Genomic DNA, 15751 nt, shown 5'->3' on the forward strand with positions numbered 1-15751 from the left:
ATTTTTATCTAAAGAGTGAAAAATGGGATTTCATTGTAGGTTTAGTTTTATTTCTTTTATTATGAGTGATACTGACCTATTCGCATACATTTGAGTCATTTATATTTTCTCTCAACTCTCTATTCACATCCTTTGCCCATTTTCTTTTGTGTTGGCCTTTTTTCTTATAGATTTAGCCCTTTGTGATAAAAATTGTAAATACTTTGTCTAATCTTTTTTTTAATATTGTTTCTGGTGGGTTTTGCCGTGTACTTTAAAATTTTTATATAGATGAACTGCCAGTCTTTTATGCCTTCTGGGTTTTGTTCCATAGCTGGGTTTTGTTTCATTGGAAAGTTTTCCCTACTTTGAGATTATATGTTTTCCCATTGTTTTTTTATCTATGTTTAGCTTTCATTGGTAAATTTTGTTGAAGTATAGCATTTATTCAGAAAAATGTACAATTAGATATACAGCTTGTTGAATTTTCAGATACACTTATATGACCAACACCCAGATTAAGAAATAAAATACTGCCAGAATTATAGACTCTCCTTTGTACTAGATACAGTACCCCAAAGATAACCACTCTCTGAATCTAACACTGTAGATTAGTTTTTGCCTATATTTTGAACTTTACATAAATGGAACCCAACCGAATGTTCTCTTTGTGTCTGGCATCTTTATTTCAGCATTATATTTGTGAGCTTCAGTTATGTGTTGTGGTGAGTAGTTGTAGTTGGCTCATTCTTATTGTTATACACTATTCCATTTTGTGAATGGACAATAATTATTTATTCATTCTCCTGTTGGTGAACATTTGAGTTGTTTTCAGTTTTCAGCTGTTAAAAAGAAAGCTGTTCTTAACAACTAAGGTATGTGTGTATTCCGCTTTTGTAGATACTGCCAAACTGTTTTCCAAAGTATTTATATAAGTTTATAAGTGCCTCCAGCAATGTATGAGAGTTTCATTAGTTTTTGTGTTTTTTTAATTTATTTTTTGCTAATGTTTAGTATTCTGTCCTTTTCATTTTAGCCATTCTGGTGGGTAACAGAATCATTTTATGGTTTTAATTTGCATTCCCCTGATAACTACTGTGATTTAGCACTTATTTATGTATTTATTGGATATTTGGATCTTCTGGCATATGAAGTACCTGTTCAAGTCTTTTGTTCATCTTTCTATTAGGTCATGTGCCTTTTCTTTATTGAAAAAATTCTTTATATGTTCTGGATATTGGTTCTTTGTCAGATACTAGTATTGCAAGTATCTTCTCCTGGGCTTGCCTTTGCCTCCCCCCTCCCCCCCTCCCCTTGCCAACTTTTATTGTGGGTTGACACATAATTGTACATGTTTATTGCATACAGAGTGATATTTTGATACATTTATATAATATGCAATGATCAAATCAGGGTAATTTTAACTTATCCATCTTGACTCCATTAACAGTATCTTTGAATAAACTGAAAAGTACAGAAAATTATAAAACATATATTTTATTCATGATCTAGGGTAACATTTGTTACACTTTCAGATCTTTTATTTTTTTTTATTTATTTTTTTTTTTGTTGAGACAGAGTCTCACTTTGTTGCCCAGGCTAGAGTGAGTGCCGTGGCGTCAGCTTAGCTCACAGCAACCTCAGACTCCTTGGCTTAAGCGATCCTACTGCCTCAGCCTCCCGAGTAGCTGGGACTACAGGCATGCGCCACTATGCCCGGCTAATTTTTTCTATATAGATTTTTAGTTGTTCATATAATGTCTTTCTATTTTTAGTAGAGACGGGGTCTCGCTCTTGCTCAGGCTGGTCTCGAACTCCTGACCTCGAGCGATCCACCCGCCTCGGCCTCCCAGAGTGCTAGGATTACAGGCGTGAGCCACCGCGCCCGGCCTTTCAGATCTTTTAGAAATAGATAAAGTTTTATATATATACATATATGAATAAATAATACAGGTAAGGTCTAACACCCTAACTACCTACCCATTTTTTTCCCCTTAGCTAGCCACCATTTTTGAATGTTACTATTCTTATATATATTTTATAACTTGTTCCAAATATAAATACATCATAAAAAATGGTAAAATTGTTTTAAGAATTTTCATAAATTATATATTTTCAGCTTGCTTGTTTTATCTAAACATGAATACCCATATATTCTAATTCATTCATTTAAACCTATATATGGTAGTCTGTAATATGAATAAATAACAGCTCATTCATTATCTTTGATTCATTTATCTCTCTGTATAGTTTTTAAATATACCATTATTCACTTGACCATTTCTCTTTTTTGGACATTTAGGATTTGTGCCAATTTTTACTATTACAAATGAGACTGTGAAAAAAGTCTTTTGCTTATAACTTCTGGTGTTTAAAAAATTATTTTCCCTAGAGGTAGGAAAACTTGGTTACAAGTGTATGTTCTGGGCCCAGACTGTCTAGGTTCATTTCTAGTTTCCTCTCTTAGTAGCTTTGTGACCTTGGGCTTAATTTCTTTGAGTCTCTGTTTCCTTATCTATGAAATGAGGCTAATGATAGTTCATCTGCTCTTTGGGATAAGTCATGTGATATCCTTAAAGTGCCTTTGAATGTTAACTGTGACAATTAGATTCTGGGGAGTGTGGTCACTAGGAGAAAAATGTGAACATTTTTAAGTCCGTTGTTATGTATTGCCAGATCTTATATGATCCTTTATACAGTTATCCCAAAGAATGGCAGACGAAGCCTCATTTTACGTCTCTCTGACAAATGAGATCATGTAAGTAGAGGGGACATTCTTAGGAATAATTTTACATTGGCTGAGAAAATGGACAGCTTGATTTCAACTCTGCCTTTTTATGTAGATACTATAAAGAGTGTCTGAGTTTCAGGGAGCAAACTAGGTGCTTTATTATTTTCTTCTTGGTATTGCTGTGGTTGTATTTGTATCTCAGAAATAGAAGACAGGACTGTTTGACCGAATAATCACCTCTTTTTACATTCTTTTCTTTTTTAGGGCAAAGAACAGGAGCATACATTTGTCTTTAGACTGGATCATCCAAAAGCTTGCAAACATTTGTGGAAATGTGCTGTGGAGCATCATGCCTTCTTCCGCCTTCGAGGCCCTGTCCAAAAGAGTTCTCATCGATCGGGATTTATTCGACTAGGATCACGATTTAGATATAGGTTACTTTTCAATAGCTGCTTTCTATATCTTTCGTTCTTTCATACAGGCCAAAAAATTTAGGGCAATCCTCATTTTACAAATGTAGGGACTAAGGCTTGGAGAAATAAAGTGGTTTACCAAAGTCTTCCATTTGCCAAAAGAAAAAAGTGGTATTGTTATTGGTTCTAATTTCTTGAATAGATAGGAAAACATGGTAATCATATAATGGATTTTATATACCTCTTGACATTTGCTTTGTATATTAACTAACTCCCAGTTTAAATCCATTTAACAAGAGTTTTATGGATTCTTCATCCAACCACTGGATACCATATAGAAGAGAAGGGTATCTTGCACTGAATTGGATATTAATCTGGATAACATTTGTGGGCCTTTATAAACCTGAAGTTCTATTATTCTTATGACTCACTGTTTATTGGTCATGAGTTAGAAATGTTTTGGTTTATTGGAGAGTAGATTATTGGTTTTGAGTTTTCAACATGACGTGGGAATTAGTGTGATTTAAAGAAAAATGGATAATACCAGTAATGTAGCAAGTCGATTGTGTAAGAGAGCTTCTAGTCTACCTATATTAAAAGTAATGAGGCAGGCTGGGCACGGTGGCTCACGCTTGTAATCCCAGCACTCTGGGAGGCCGAGGTGGGAGGATTATTTGAGCTCAGAAGTTCGAGACCATCCTGAGCAAGAGCAAGACTCTGTCTCTACTAAAAATAGAAAGAAATTAGCTGGACAACTAAAAATATATAGAAAAAATAAGCCAGGCATGGTGGCGCATGCCTGTAGTCCCAGCTACTTGGGAGGCTGAGGCGGAAGGATTGCTTGAGCCCAGGAGTGTGATGTTGCTGTGAGCTAGGCTGATGCCACAGCACTCTAGCCTAGGCAACAGAGCGAGACTCTGTCTCAAAAAAAAAAAGTAATGAGGCAGTTTCTTAACAAAATTAACTGGAAATCAAGGAGAGCAGGTCAATAGTCTTAAAAAATATTTCTGGAAGATTATTCTGAAAAGTTTATCACAATTAGAATAATTGAAAAATTTATTTTGAGTACACATTTTACATTGAGGAATGTGGATGGAGGGAGAAGAGGGTAATTCCATAAAAGCACGGATATCCCAAACTTATTTAATGTGTACTTGGGTGATATGCATGCTTAAGGAAAAAATGGTATAATCTGTTACATATTTCACAAAAGCCTAAAGAGTGAAAGAATGATATGGTAAAGAGAGACATTAAGACTATTAGTAGTTGTTCCTTTAGGATGAAGATCAGGATGATTCTTTTAAGGAGAACCTGAATGTAGACTTTTATTTATGTGTGTCTGATTGCAATTGGCCTCAAATTTCTTATTCCTGTTGATATGCCTCATTTATTTTAGTGGGAAAACTGAGTATCAGACCACAAAAACCAATAAAGCAAGAAGATCAACATCCTTTGAAAGAAGGCCCAGCAAACGATATTCTCGACGAACTCTACAAATGAAAGGTACAGTGCAACCCTGTTTCAAAGAACTGTTCTTCCTTGACAAGTAATTATGTACTGGTGGTGTTTACTTGGAGAGGAAGTTATCTGAATCTCCTTAGGTCTATTCCAACGAACTAAAGTACTTTTATGGCAAAATCAATCTCATAACATACACAGGGAAAATTGCCTGTATTGTTAGTTGAGATTAAATTTTGTTAATCCTAATTCTGATGGTATTCTGAGATTGTGTTTAGTTTTTGTTTGCATTGACTATTTTAGTGTTTCTGTAGAGAAACGTTTTCTCTCCCTTTTTGACTTATAGATCTCATTCACAATAAGACATCTCTTAATCCCTTTAGGAATTTTTAGAATCATTGTCATGCAATAAATAAATTCTAATTTCTTTCTTTTTTTTAGTAAACATCTATAGTTTGCAAATAAGTTTTAAGTAAAAATTATATGGTATTATACTAAGGATACTGTTAAATACAGCTTTTATTTATTTATTTATTTTTTTCTTTTTTGAGGCAGAGTCTTGCTTTGTTGCCCAGGCTAGAGTGAGTGCTGTGGCGTCAGCCTAGCTCACAGCAACTTCAAACTCCTGGGCTTAAGCGATCCTACCGCCTCAGCCTCCCGAGTAGCTGGGACTACAGGCATGTGCCACCATGCCTGGCTAATTTTTTCTATATATATTTTAGTTGGCCAGATAATTTCTTTCTATTTTTTTTTTTTTAGTAGAGACGGGGTCTCGCTCTTGCTCAGGCTGATCTCGAACTCCTGACCTTGAGCGATCCACCCGCCTCGGCCTCCCAGAGTGCTAGGATTACAGGCGTGAGCCACCGCGCCCGTCCAAATACAGCTTTTAAATTTAATCATTAATATCTCACATATGGATGTTTCCAAATTCATGTTACCTGCTTAAAATCAATTATATAAGAAAAAGCATTGTTTACTTTGATAAATAAAACTTGTGTTTGATTTAAAATCTGAATTTGTATTAAAATACTGATTGAATTTTAAGTATTTCCAATGTCAGAGCCATCACCAATTATCCAACAATTGCCTTCTGATGTTTGGCAATATTGATTTTTTTAAAAACTGATTTATATTCATAATTTTTGGTATGACTGTAAGTTAAATAATACATATGTATAAATAAAACCATTTTAATTTGTTGTGATTTAAAACCCTAAGTTACCTACTTTTCTCCTGAGGATGATGCAGAATCAGTTGGCTCACCCTGAAGCCTTACAGATGGCTCTGTTTTAAAGGAAGAGATGTATATGTATTTTACTGTTTTATTTAAAAAATGGAAATAATTGCTATTATTGACTTCAATTGTGTGAACCCCAGAACATTTCTGTGAAATGAAGTTTTGAAATCTGTGGTTGGGAAGCATGGTTCATAATGTAATGGGTTTTACTTTGAATAGTGAAGCAATTTTACTTCAGGGTTTTACTTTGAATAGTGAAGCAATTTATCAGGTAAGATGAGACTAACAAGATGTTATCTTTTCTTTTGTTAGCAAGTACAACAAAACCTGAAGACCTCAGGTGAGTGAAGTCTTGGAACTTAGGAATTTATATAGAATATTTTAGAATTTATGCAGTTGCTGTCATTAAACAAATGTTTGCCGAAGACTGATTGAAGTGTCAAATCGTCCCTAGGCGTTGGGGATATATATAGCAGGGAACAAATAAACACATAGTATCAGACAAAATTGACATGAAGAAAAATAAAGCAATTTAAAGAAATAAAGAATCGGGGGGTGGATATGCTAGTCATAATGAGAATGTAATACATTTGTTATTGGCAAGTGACTGATGTTAAAGATGAGTAAATTATGGTCCTTAGATACAAGGAGCTCAAAGAACAAAGGTTGATTTGCGAATAAGCAGTTTTATTTTTGGGATAAATCTCACATGGTCATGTTGTATAATCCTACCTTATGTTTATATGTTGCTAGATTTGGTTTCCCTAGTATTTTTTGTGGATTTTTGTGTCTTTATGTTCATCAGAAACATTGATCTATGGTTTTCTTACAATGTCTTTATTTGGTTTTAGTATGAGGGTGATATTGGCTTTACAGAATGAGTTGGTAAATGTTCCTTCCTTTTTTACTTTTGGGAAGAGTTCATAAAGAATTGGTACTCTCTAAATATATGGTAGAATTTACCATTAAAATCACCTGAACTGGACTTTCGCTTTGTGTGAAGTTTAAAAATTATTAATTCCATTTCTTAGAGATCTATGCGAATTTTCTATAGTGAGCCAGTTTAGGAAATTGTGTCTTTCTAGAATTTGTCCATTTTGTCTAGTAACCTACTTTTTTGGCATACAATTCATATTAGTCCCTTTTCCTTTTTTTTAATGTAAAGTGAGTGGTGATGTCCCCTCATTCCTTTCTGACTTTTAGGAATTTCAGTTTTGTGTTTTTTTTTCTTGGTTGGTTTATCCAAAACAAAAGTTTGTCGGTTTTGTTGACCTTTCTAATACAAACAGTTTTTGGCTTTCATTGATTTTCCTATTTCCTATGTCATTGATTTCACTTGTGATTTCTTCTTTGATCTATCATTTACTTAAGAATGTATTGCTAGATTTCTGCACTTTGTGAATATCTTAAATTTTCCTTTAGTTTTTTTCTCATTTTATTCCACAGTGGTTAAAGAACATACTTTGTATGGTATCTATCCCATTAAATTTGAAGCTTATTTTATGGCCTACCATATGATTCATCCTAGACAATGGTTCATGTGTACTTAAGAATATGTATTCTGCTGTTTTTGAGTGGAGTGTCTCTAGATGTCTGTTAGGTCTAGTTAGTTTATAATGTTGTTCATATCTTCTATTTCATTGTTCATCTTTTGCCTAGTTTTATTCATTATTGAGAGTGGGGTATTGAAGTCCACAGCTATTGTTGTTCATTAATATATTCCTCCCTTCAGTGCTTTCAATTTTTGTTGCATGTATGTTGGGGATTGTTGTTAGGTACATATGTACATATGGCATTTATATTATCCTGATGGACTGTTCCTTTTATCATCATAAAAAATTCTTCTTTAGTAACTTTTTTGTTTGTTTTAAAGCCTACTTTGTTTGATACAAGTATTGCCAATCCAGTTTTCTTATGGTTGCTTTTCCATGGTATAACTTTCTCATCAAATTTGGGAAGTTTTCACCTATTTCTTCAGATATTCTTTTTTGTTTTTTTGAGACAGTCTCGCTCTGTTGCCCTGGCTAGAGTTCCGTGGCGTCAGCCTAGCTCACAGCAACCTCAAACTCCTGGGGTCAAGCGATCCTTCTGCCTCAGCCTCCCGAGTAGCTGGAACTACAGGCATGTGCCACCATGCCCGGCTAATTTTGTCTATATAGTTTTTTAGTTGTCCATCTAATTTATTTATTTATTTATTTATTTATTTTTAGTAGAGACGAGGTCTCGCTCTTGCTCAGGCTGGTCTCGAACTCATGAGCTCAAACGATCCACCCACTTCTGCCTCCCAGAGTGCTAGGATTACAGGCGTGAGCCACCGCGCCCAGCCCAGATATTCTTTATGTTCTCTTTTTTATCTCCTACTGGAATTTCCTTTAAATGTAAATTGCTACACTTGATGACGGTGTCCCACAGGTCTCTGAGTCTGTTTTTTTTTTTTTTTTTAATTCCTCAGAGTAAATAATCTCACTTGATTTATCTTCAAGTTTACTGATTGTTTTGCCTGCTCAGATCTGCCATGGAGCCACTACCCCTCCCCCCATGAATTTTTCATTTCAGTTACTGTATTTTTGAACTCCAGAATTTCTCGTTGGTTCTTTTTTACTACAATTTGTGGTTACTGATACTTTCTATTTGGTGAGACATTGTTCTCATGCTTGATTCCTTTAGTTGTGGTTTCCTTAGTTATTGAACATATTTAGAATAGCTAGAGAGCTGCGAGAACGTTTGCCTCACCTTTTTGGTTATACCCTCCAAGAGTAGAACTGCCACCACACTGAGCTTGGGAGAGGGGAGCAAATTGTGGGTCAGATTCTACAGACCTAGCTCTTAATGAGATTTAGTAGATTTTCTTGAATAAATATTTCTCTCCTTAATATATGCCTGTATGACAACTTCTGGAGACTTTAATTTTTAAAAATAATTTTCACCAGGTAAATGTTTTCACTGGGAGGAGTATCTGCTTTTGTCTTAAAACCACCCCATTCTGAAAGTCTCACTTCTGATGACTCTATTAGATTTAATAGTGTATATCATAACATTTAGTCTCATATAATACAGCCTGTTAATAATTGGTATGTATTAGAGTCTCCTGAAGTGCTAGCTAAGTAATTAGATTGAGATCATACCCACAAATCTAGTTTCTTTTTGAATTTGTCTTTATTCTTATATGGAAGATATATGACTAGACCTTTGAAGACAAAAGAAGTTGCTTGTTTTTGGGTACTGAAATATGGTCAGCCTCACCTTGAAATGTCCTATTAAAATTTTTTTTTCAGTTAGAAAGCTATTAAAGCCATGCTGTGATTCACTACAAAAGTACTCTGCTTTTTGAACAAGGACTCCCTTCAAGTTTCTTTAGCTGTCTGTAGGCTGTTAGAAATAAATAAATGAATAGAACAGGGAGGAAATGAGGAATTCTCTCCATCATGAAATTTTAGTTAGGTAAAAAACAAAATTTTGTGCCTTTTCTGGGCTGTATACTTTTATTTTCCTTGGATTTGTTTATAACTTATGCTTTTAAGAAAATGGTGAAGAAATATTAGAAGTTTTCTGTATTGTAAAAACTATTTTGTTTGTTTAACGGATCATGTGTCTTCCTGTCTTGAAAGAGGGAGGCTGATACAGCATATTACAGCTTAAAGTAAGGAGTGAGTACCTGATGAAGTTTGCAGAAATGTAAACAAAGTATTCAAGCAGTGATATATAGTTGAGAATTTAAGGTCTTTATTTGCAAAATAAAAGGTCCTCCCTTAAGATGTTCTGAAACATACATTTCTGATTTTAAAAAGTATGAAAATATATATCGTGTCTTTCCTAGAATTAAGATTAATTTAACTTTAATGGCTAAATGTTGATGATCCTTAATTAGTGACGCTTTTGGCACAAGAAAACACAACAGAAATGGGACACTTAAGCAGTGATACTGTTTTTCTTTCTTTCTTTCTTTCTTTCTTTCTTTTTTTTTTTTAAGAATGGGCCTTTAGGGCCGGGTGAGGTGGCTCACGCCTGTAATCCTAGCACTCTGGGAGGCTGAGGTGAGAGGATCACTTGAGGTCAGGAGTTCGAGACCAGCCTGAGCAAGAGCAGGACCCTGTCTCTACTAAAAATAGAAAGAAATGATCTGGACAGCTAAAAATATATATAGAAAAAAATTATCCGAGCATGGTGGCACATGCCTGTAGTCCCAGCTACTTGGGAGGCTGAGGCAGAAGGATTGCTTAAGCCCAGGAGTTTGAAGTTGCTGTGAGCTTGACGCCATGGCATTCTAGCCCAGGCAACAGAGCAAGACTCTGTCTCAGAAAAAAAAAAAAAAGGAATGGGCTTTTAGAATGAAATGTAGAGGGGGCCCCAACTCATCTAAAGGTTATTGAGCACCACTCATCACAGTGCTTGGGAGAACCTGAGCTTGGACTGGCATGTTTTATGTCCTTTTACTCTGGCCCTTCCAGTGCTGTTTGCATGAACAGTTTTGCTCCAGTGAACCATGGAAAACAGTACTGTTTGAAAAGGCAGAACTGTTTGACCTAAAAATCTTCCTGACCTTGTACTCTGCAGTTTTGTAAAATGCCTATTTAAGTAACAGGTTTTTAAATTGGCTGATGTCAGTCATTTTCCTTGTACTGTTTTATCTCCTAACTACTCCTCCGTGAGTCTTGAGTCTTGACTACTATAAAGGATCTTAAGAAGTGCCATTTTAAAGCATAGTTGACATTTCAATTACTAGTACTTTTTATACAAGCTTAATGGGCAGTCTTGAACACACAAAAGAGGAAAAGAAGAAATGGTGGAGGAAATCAAATGAGTTGAAGGGGTATAAAAGCAAAAGGGGTCACTTACTGCATATAGTCTTTTAAAAGGGGAAGCTTGGACTGGTCAGTAATGAGAAGTAATTCTGTCAGTAATCCTTTCGTATTCATGAAAGTGAAACAATATGTATAATTATCAGAAAATAATGCTTTCCATTTCAAATTATTTGAAAGCAAGCTATGATTCAATTAACATTACTTATTATAACCACTTTATTCCTCATGTTATTCTTACTCATGTTTTTACTCATCACCCACTGTAGTTATTCCCAGTTAAAGGAAAGCTTCAGAGAATAACCAAGGGACCACAGACTAGTGAGTCTAACTTCTATACCAAGCAGGCTGGATAAGATTCCATTAAGGTTTAAGATCATGGGTTACTTAAGTATAATTTATTCTGGGAAGAGCAACGTGGTTAATAAAAAGAAATTGTGCCTGACAGTTTCTTTACAATTGCCGTGGCAATGGGTCTATACCAAATAGTATTTTTTAAAAAGGTATTTTGTTAGTTTTTATCACTGTTCTTTGTACTTTGCTAATATTCATTTAATCCTTCTAACAGTCTTAGGCAAATCAGTAACCTGAAGAACAGAGGCCAGAGCTAGTAACACAGCTTAACTTTGAACCCAGATGATGGTTGTGCAAGTTCTGGTGACTCAACTTGTAATTGAGGCTGGGCGCAGTGGCTCACACCTGTAATCCTAGCACTCTGGGAGGCCGAGGCGGGAGGATTGCTTGAGCTCAGGAGTTCGAGACCAGCCTGAACAAGAGCAAGACCCTGTCTCTACTAAAAATAGAAAAAAAATTAGCCGGGCAACTAAAAGTAGAAAAAATTAGCCAGGCATGGTGGTGCATGCCTATAGTCCCAGCTACTATGGGAGGCTGAGGCAGGAGGATTGCCCGAGCTCAGGATCAAGGTTGCTGTGAGCTAGGGTGATGCCACAGCACTCTAGTCTGGGCAACAGAGCAAGACTCTGTCTCAAAAAAACAAAAACCAAAACAAAACAAAAACACCTTGTGAGATGTAGTTGATTTTTAGAAAAAGGATATAAAATGGTTCACTCTTCATCCCCTGGCCCTATAGCAAGGCCTCTTATTCTTAAGTTCTTTTTTAATTGGTTGTCTTTCATCATTAGGTAGCTTTTGTTTTTGCTCTCAGTCTCCTCCTCCACTCTCCCAAAGGCTTCTGGAAGCTATATGCAAAGTTTGTGTTTGAGAAGCTTTGCCTATATCCTTTTACTAGAATTGACATCTTGGTTGGGTGTAACATAATATTCTTAAGTATTGCTTTGGAGAAGTCTGTGCCAACCTGATACTGGCAGTGATTTGCTAATTTTAAATCTTCTTGGGATGCCTGAAGTAGTCTGTCCTTATTCTTGAAGATTAGTGGCTAACATCAAGGAATTGAATGTATTTAATTCTATATCTCATTTTCCTGGAACATAGTGCTATCATTAAGTCTGTAGATTAATCTCTTTCAAGGGATTTTTTAAAGTGCCTTTTTTTAATTAGGGCAGGGAATGGGTACAACCTAAAATAAATATTTATAAATATATTTATAAATCATTTGGAGACGATATACACAGAAATTTCTAACTTTCTGAGGCCTTTTGAGTTATAAAATGCTAAACTGTTACACTGGGAAATCTTGAGAGGGTAGGAATATACAAGAAAAGTGATGGATCAGATAAATTTATGTGGGTATTTGCACTGCTCTCTTTGTTTAGCCATCTGTCTTTGTTGGACAGATATTGTCTAATGAATAAACAAGATTAGTCGTGACATATACCTCTAAAGCACAGTGAAAATACACACATATGGAAAGCGTCATATGAACAGACTATAGAAAAGCAAATGTTTGTTTGCCTATTAAGAGCAAATGTATTCTGAGCATCTGACATTCTTAGTTTTAAGATACCAGCAGTAGATTTATTTGAAACAAAATATTAATGTCTTTAAAATAAATCTGCTTTCATTAGTGTGCATATAATTTTACAAAGTGAAGCCCTAGAATTTCATGTATAGTTTTTTAATACATTTTTCCCCCATTACAGTGTTCACAATAATGTCTCAACCCAGAGCAATGGCTCTCAACAGGTAAGACAATATAAAGCTTTGAAAACACTAGTAAATTATGGTAAATAATAGTGTTGTCAATTGAATTTTCATAATGGTATAATCTTCCACAAGTTTTGTGCATTTTCTTTTCTTAACCTTAAGTGTTCAATAATATCTAATTCTGTTATTATCTAAAATGTTGTAAATGAAACAGTCTATAAAACATTTTATGTCCCTATAAATACAGGAAAATGAATAAAATATTAATATTCCATTAAATTATCATCTATCTACAAGATGGTATATAAGCTTGAAACATTTGTTTGCATTATATTTGTTCACTATGTAGATAGTATTCCATTTTAGTATTCTATTTGTTGGTGAAGAGATGTTTTATTTAAGCAAGATTGATGATTTTTACAATTTTTGTCCAAAGGCTTGGGGTGTGAGATCTGCTCTGCCTGTGATTCCTTCTGTATCCTCTGGTCCTGTGCTGGTGGAGATAGAGAATCTTCCACAGAGTCCTGGAACAGACCAGCATGACAGGAAATGGTTTGTTAATTCCTTAAACCAAAGTAAAATATTGCTTGCTTAATTGTATTCTAAATTCCAAGCCATATTCTTAAAGTACTTTAAATATGATTGAAAGCAAATTATTCATATTTGTGAGCTGAAAAGAAGCATATTATTGAGCAGTCATATTGGGATGGGGAAAATAAGGGATGTGGATGAAGAAGGGAGTGTGTTTGTCTAAATGAAGACTATCAAACAGCTGTCCTTATTTTGATTAGCATCATCTGGGAGTGGTGAGTGGTTCTCTGTTGAAAAAGACTTCCTTGCTTGTCAGTAGAACCTTTTCCCAGATGCATGAGGAAAATACGTCCATACATGTTATTCCACACAACACGATGCTACTACATCAGATATGTTTTCTTCAGTAAGGACTGAAGATAAAGCCAAAAGGGAAACATGAATAAAGTCCAATAAAACGAAGCATGAGTCATTCCATATTTTGGAGATTAGGAGATAGTCTGATGACAGGAAGGATTTCGTTTATTTAGATTTCCAAGGTCTTTTTCTAGATTAATAGTAAACACACAAATATGGATACTTTGTGGCTTCTTGAGGTTAATCAATTGGGTTCATCCTTTCCCAAATAAATTTATGTGGCTTGGTTGGCTGGGGGGTGGGGGTGGAGGGGGGCTCCTTGGCAATTATTTGATTGAGTGGTCGTATTAGATGTATCATATGTTCAAGTTTTGTGTCTATGAAATGAACTTTGATAATTCATAGGATGTTTCTCTTTTTCTCTTGCTCTTAGTTTGTTTAGTACCTGAAATCTGTTGAGTTTCTCTGGTGATCTCAAGGTTTTGGTCAGCTTTCTGTGCAACCAGTTCTTCCTTCATGGTGGTGGGTCAACAGTGGTTGGTGATTATTTTCAGTCTTTGCTATGTAATTTTTTCACCGTTATTTTGGCTTAATTACTGCAAGGTGCTTTGCTTTTGATGGGGGGCATATTTTTACTTCAGTTCCAAATAACTTGTAATTAGTTTATAAAATGAAGGAGATCCCCCCATTTTCTCTTTGTTTTCTTTGTACGTGGATGTGTAGTTGGGGGTACTTTGTGTGTGTGTTCATGTACACACTTGGGCACACACTTAAAAGTAAAGAGTGAAGCTTCTAAATGTCAAATTTTAGTCTTTACTTAAGCCATTAAAAAAATTTCTTCAATTTCTTACCAAAACACGGCTCCAGTAAGCAACTTTATTTGATCTCATTTATGTTACCATCAAGTGCTAGTGGCAAGGAAAAATAGTACTGAGACTTCAACTATAAAGGAACTTTGTTAATATATTTGCCTTTTATATTAATATGGAATGAGAGTCTGATTAGTTTGCATCCTATTATCATGACACTAAATCTTTATTGAGTCTTTCCATTTTAATAGGTCCATATTTAAATCCGTTTAATTTGGTTTGTTAGGCACTGCTCAGTTTGCTTGATGCATCCTTTAGAAAGATACTATTGAATTTATTGAGAAAAGTGAAAAATTTGGAGCTGTGTTCTTCTTTTATGTGGTTGTGCTGAAACCTCCTTTGCTGAAATGGAGTAAAGCAGTGATCCCTAAAACCTAATGAGCCTACCATATGTCAGCAGTGGCATGGAACTGAATATAGAGCTGACACGTCTTGGACCTAACAGATTCTCCAGCCTTACCTTAAAATGCATTCTTTATTTCATTCTTTGTTTCTGCGTGCTTTGATTCTTATTAATACTTTTAAAAGAATATAAAACAGTCCTCCTTTAGAAAGTGATAATTTGTTAAGATTTGGAAATGCTCCCTAAGTTTGAACAATTGGGCAGAAAAATGGAACATTCTATTTCTGGTAGATAACTTTTAACCAATTTAATCTAAACCTACTCCCAGTTCAAGTCTTCAGCTTTTTCTTGCTGGAATCTTTTAAATGATACCATTATTTGGGCGGATCATTTGGTATATCAGTAACTTAGAATCTTCAAGTATTTAAAGTATCACCTTTTGAGAAATAATTCGTGTATTTTTAAGTCCATAAATCATTTATAAACAAGAATAAGAACAAAACTGAGTAGTATTTAGAGAATTTTGCATCTATAGGGAAGAACTATGATGATGCAGTGGTGTCGTAATAGTTCACTGCAACCTAAAACTCATGGGCTCCAGCACATCCTCCTGCCTCGGCCTCCTGAGCAGCTGGGACTATAGGCACACCACCACACCTCGCTAATTTTTCTATTTTTAGTGGAGATGGGGATCTCGCTCTTGCTCAGCCTGGTTGCTCAGGCTGGTCTGGAACTCCTGGCCTCAAGCGATACTCCTGCCTCAGCCCACCAGAGTGCTAGGATTACAGGCATGAGCACCATGACTGGCTAAGAACATTAATTTTTAGAACCCCTAAATTTGAGGGTTGTGAATTTCGTGGGTCAGGTTTGATGAACAAATTGTATTTCAATTGAGGGAAAGAAGATAATTTTATTATATTTTAACAACAGTCTTCCAAGTTCTGAAAAAATCCTTTTAGTTAGTTTCTTT

The 15751-nt window shown here is 35.2% G+C and overlaps 1 protein-coding gene across 2 annotated transcripts in view; it reads left to right on the top strand.

Moving 5' to 3' along the window:
- The window catches only part of EPB41L5 (erythrocyte membrane protein band 4.1 like 5), a 109147-nt gene that overhangs the window by 48697 nt on the left and 44699 nt on the right, over nt 1-15751 (top strand). For both annotated transcript variants that reach the window (XM_069461144.1, XM_069461230.1), the window contains exons 12-16: nt 2975-3144; nt 4520-4626; nt 6131-6158; nt 12678-12720; nt 13118-13233. In XM_069461144.1, coding sequence (XP_069317245.1) covers nt 2975-3144; nt 4520-4626; nt 6131-6158; nt 12678-12720; nt 13118-13233 — 464 coding nt within the window. The remainder of the gene's footprint in view (nt 1-2974; nt 3145-4519; nt 4627-6130; nt 6159-12677; nt 12721-13117; nt 13234-15751) is intronic.

This window comes from Eulemur rufifrons, chromosome 1 (genome assembly GCF_041146395.1).
Source record: "Eulemur rufifrons isolate Redbay chromosome 1, OSU_ERuf_1, whole genome shotgun sequence".
Lineage (NCBI taxonomy): Eukaryota > Metazoa > Chordata > Mammalia > Primates > Lemuridae > Eulemur > Eulemur rufifrons.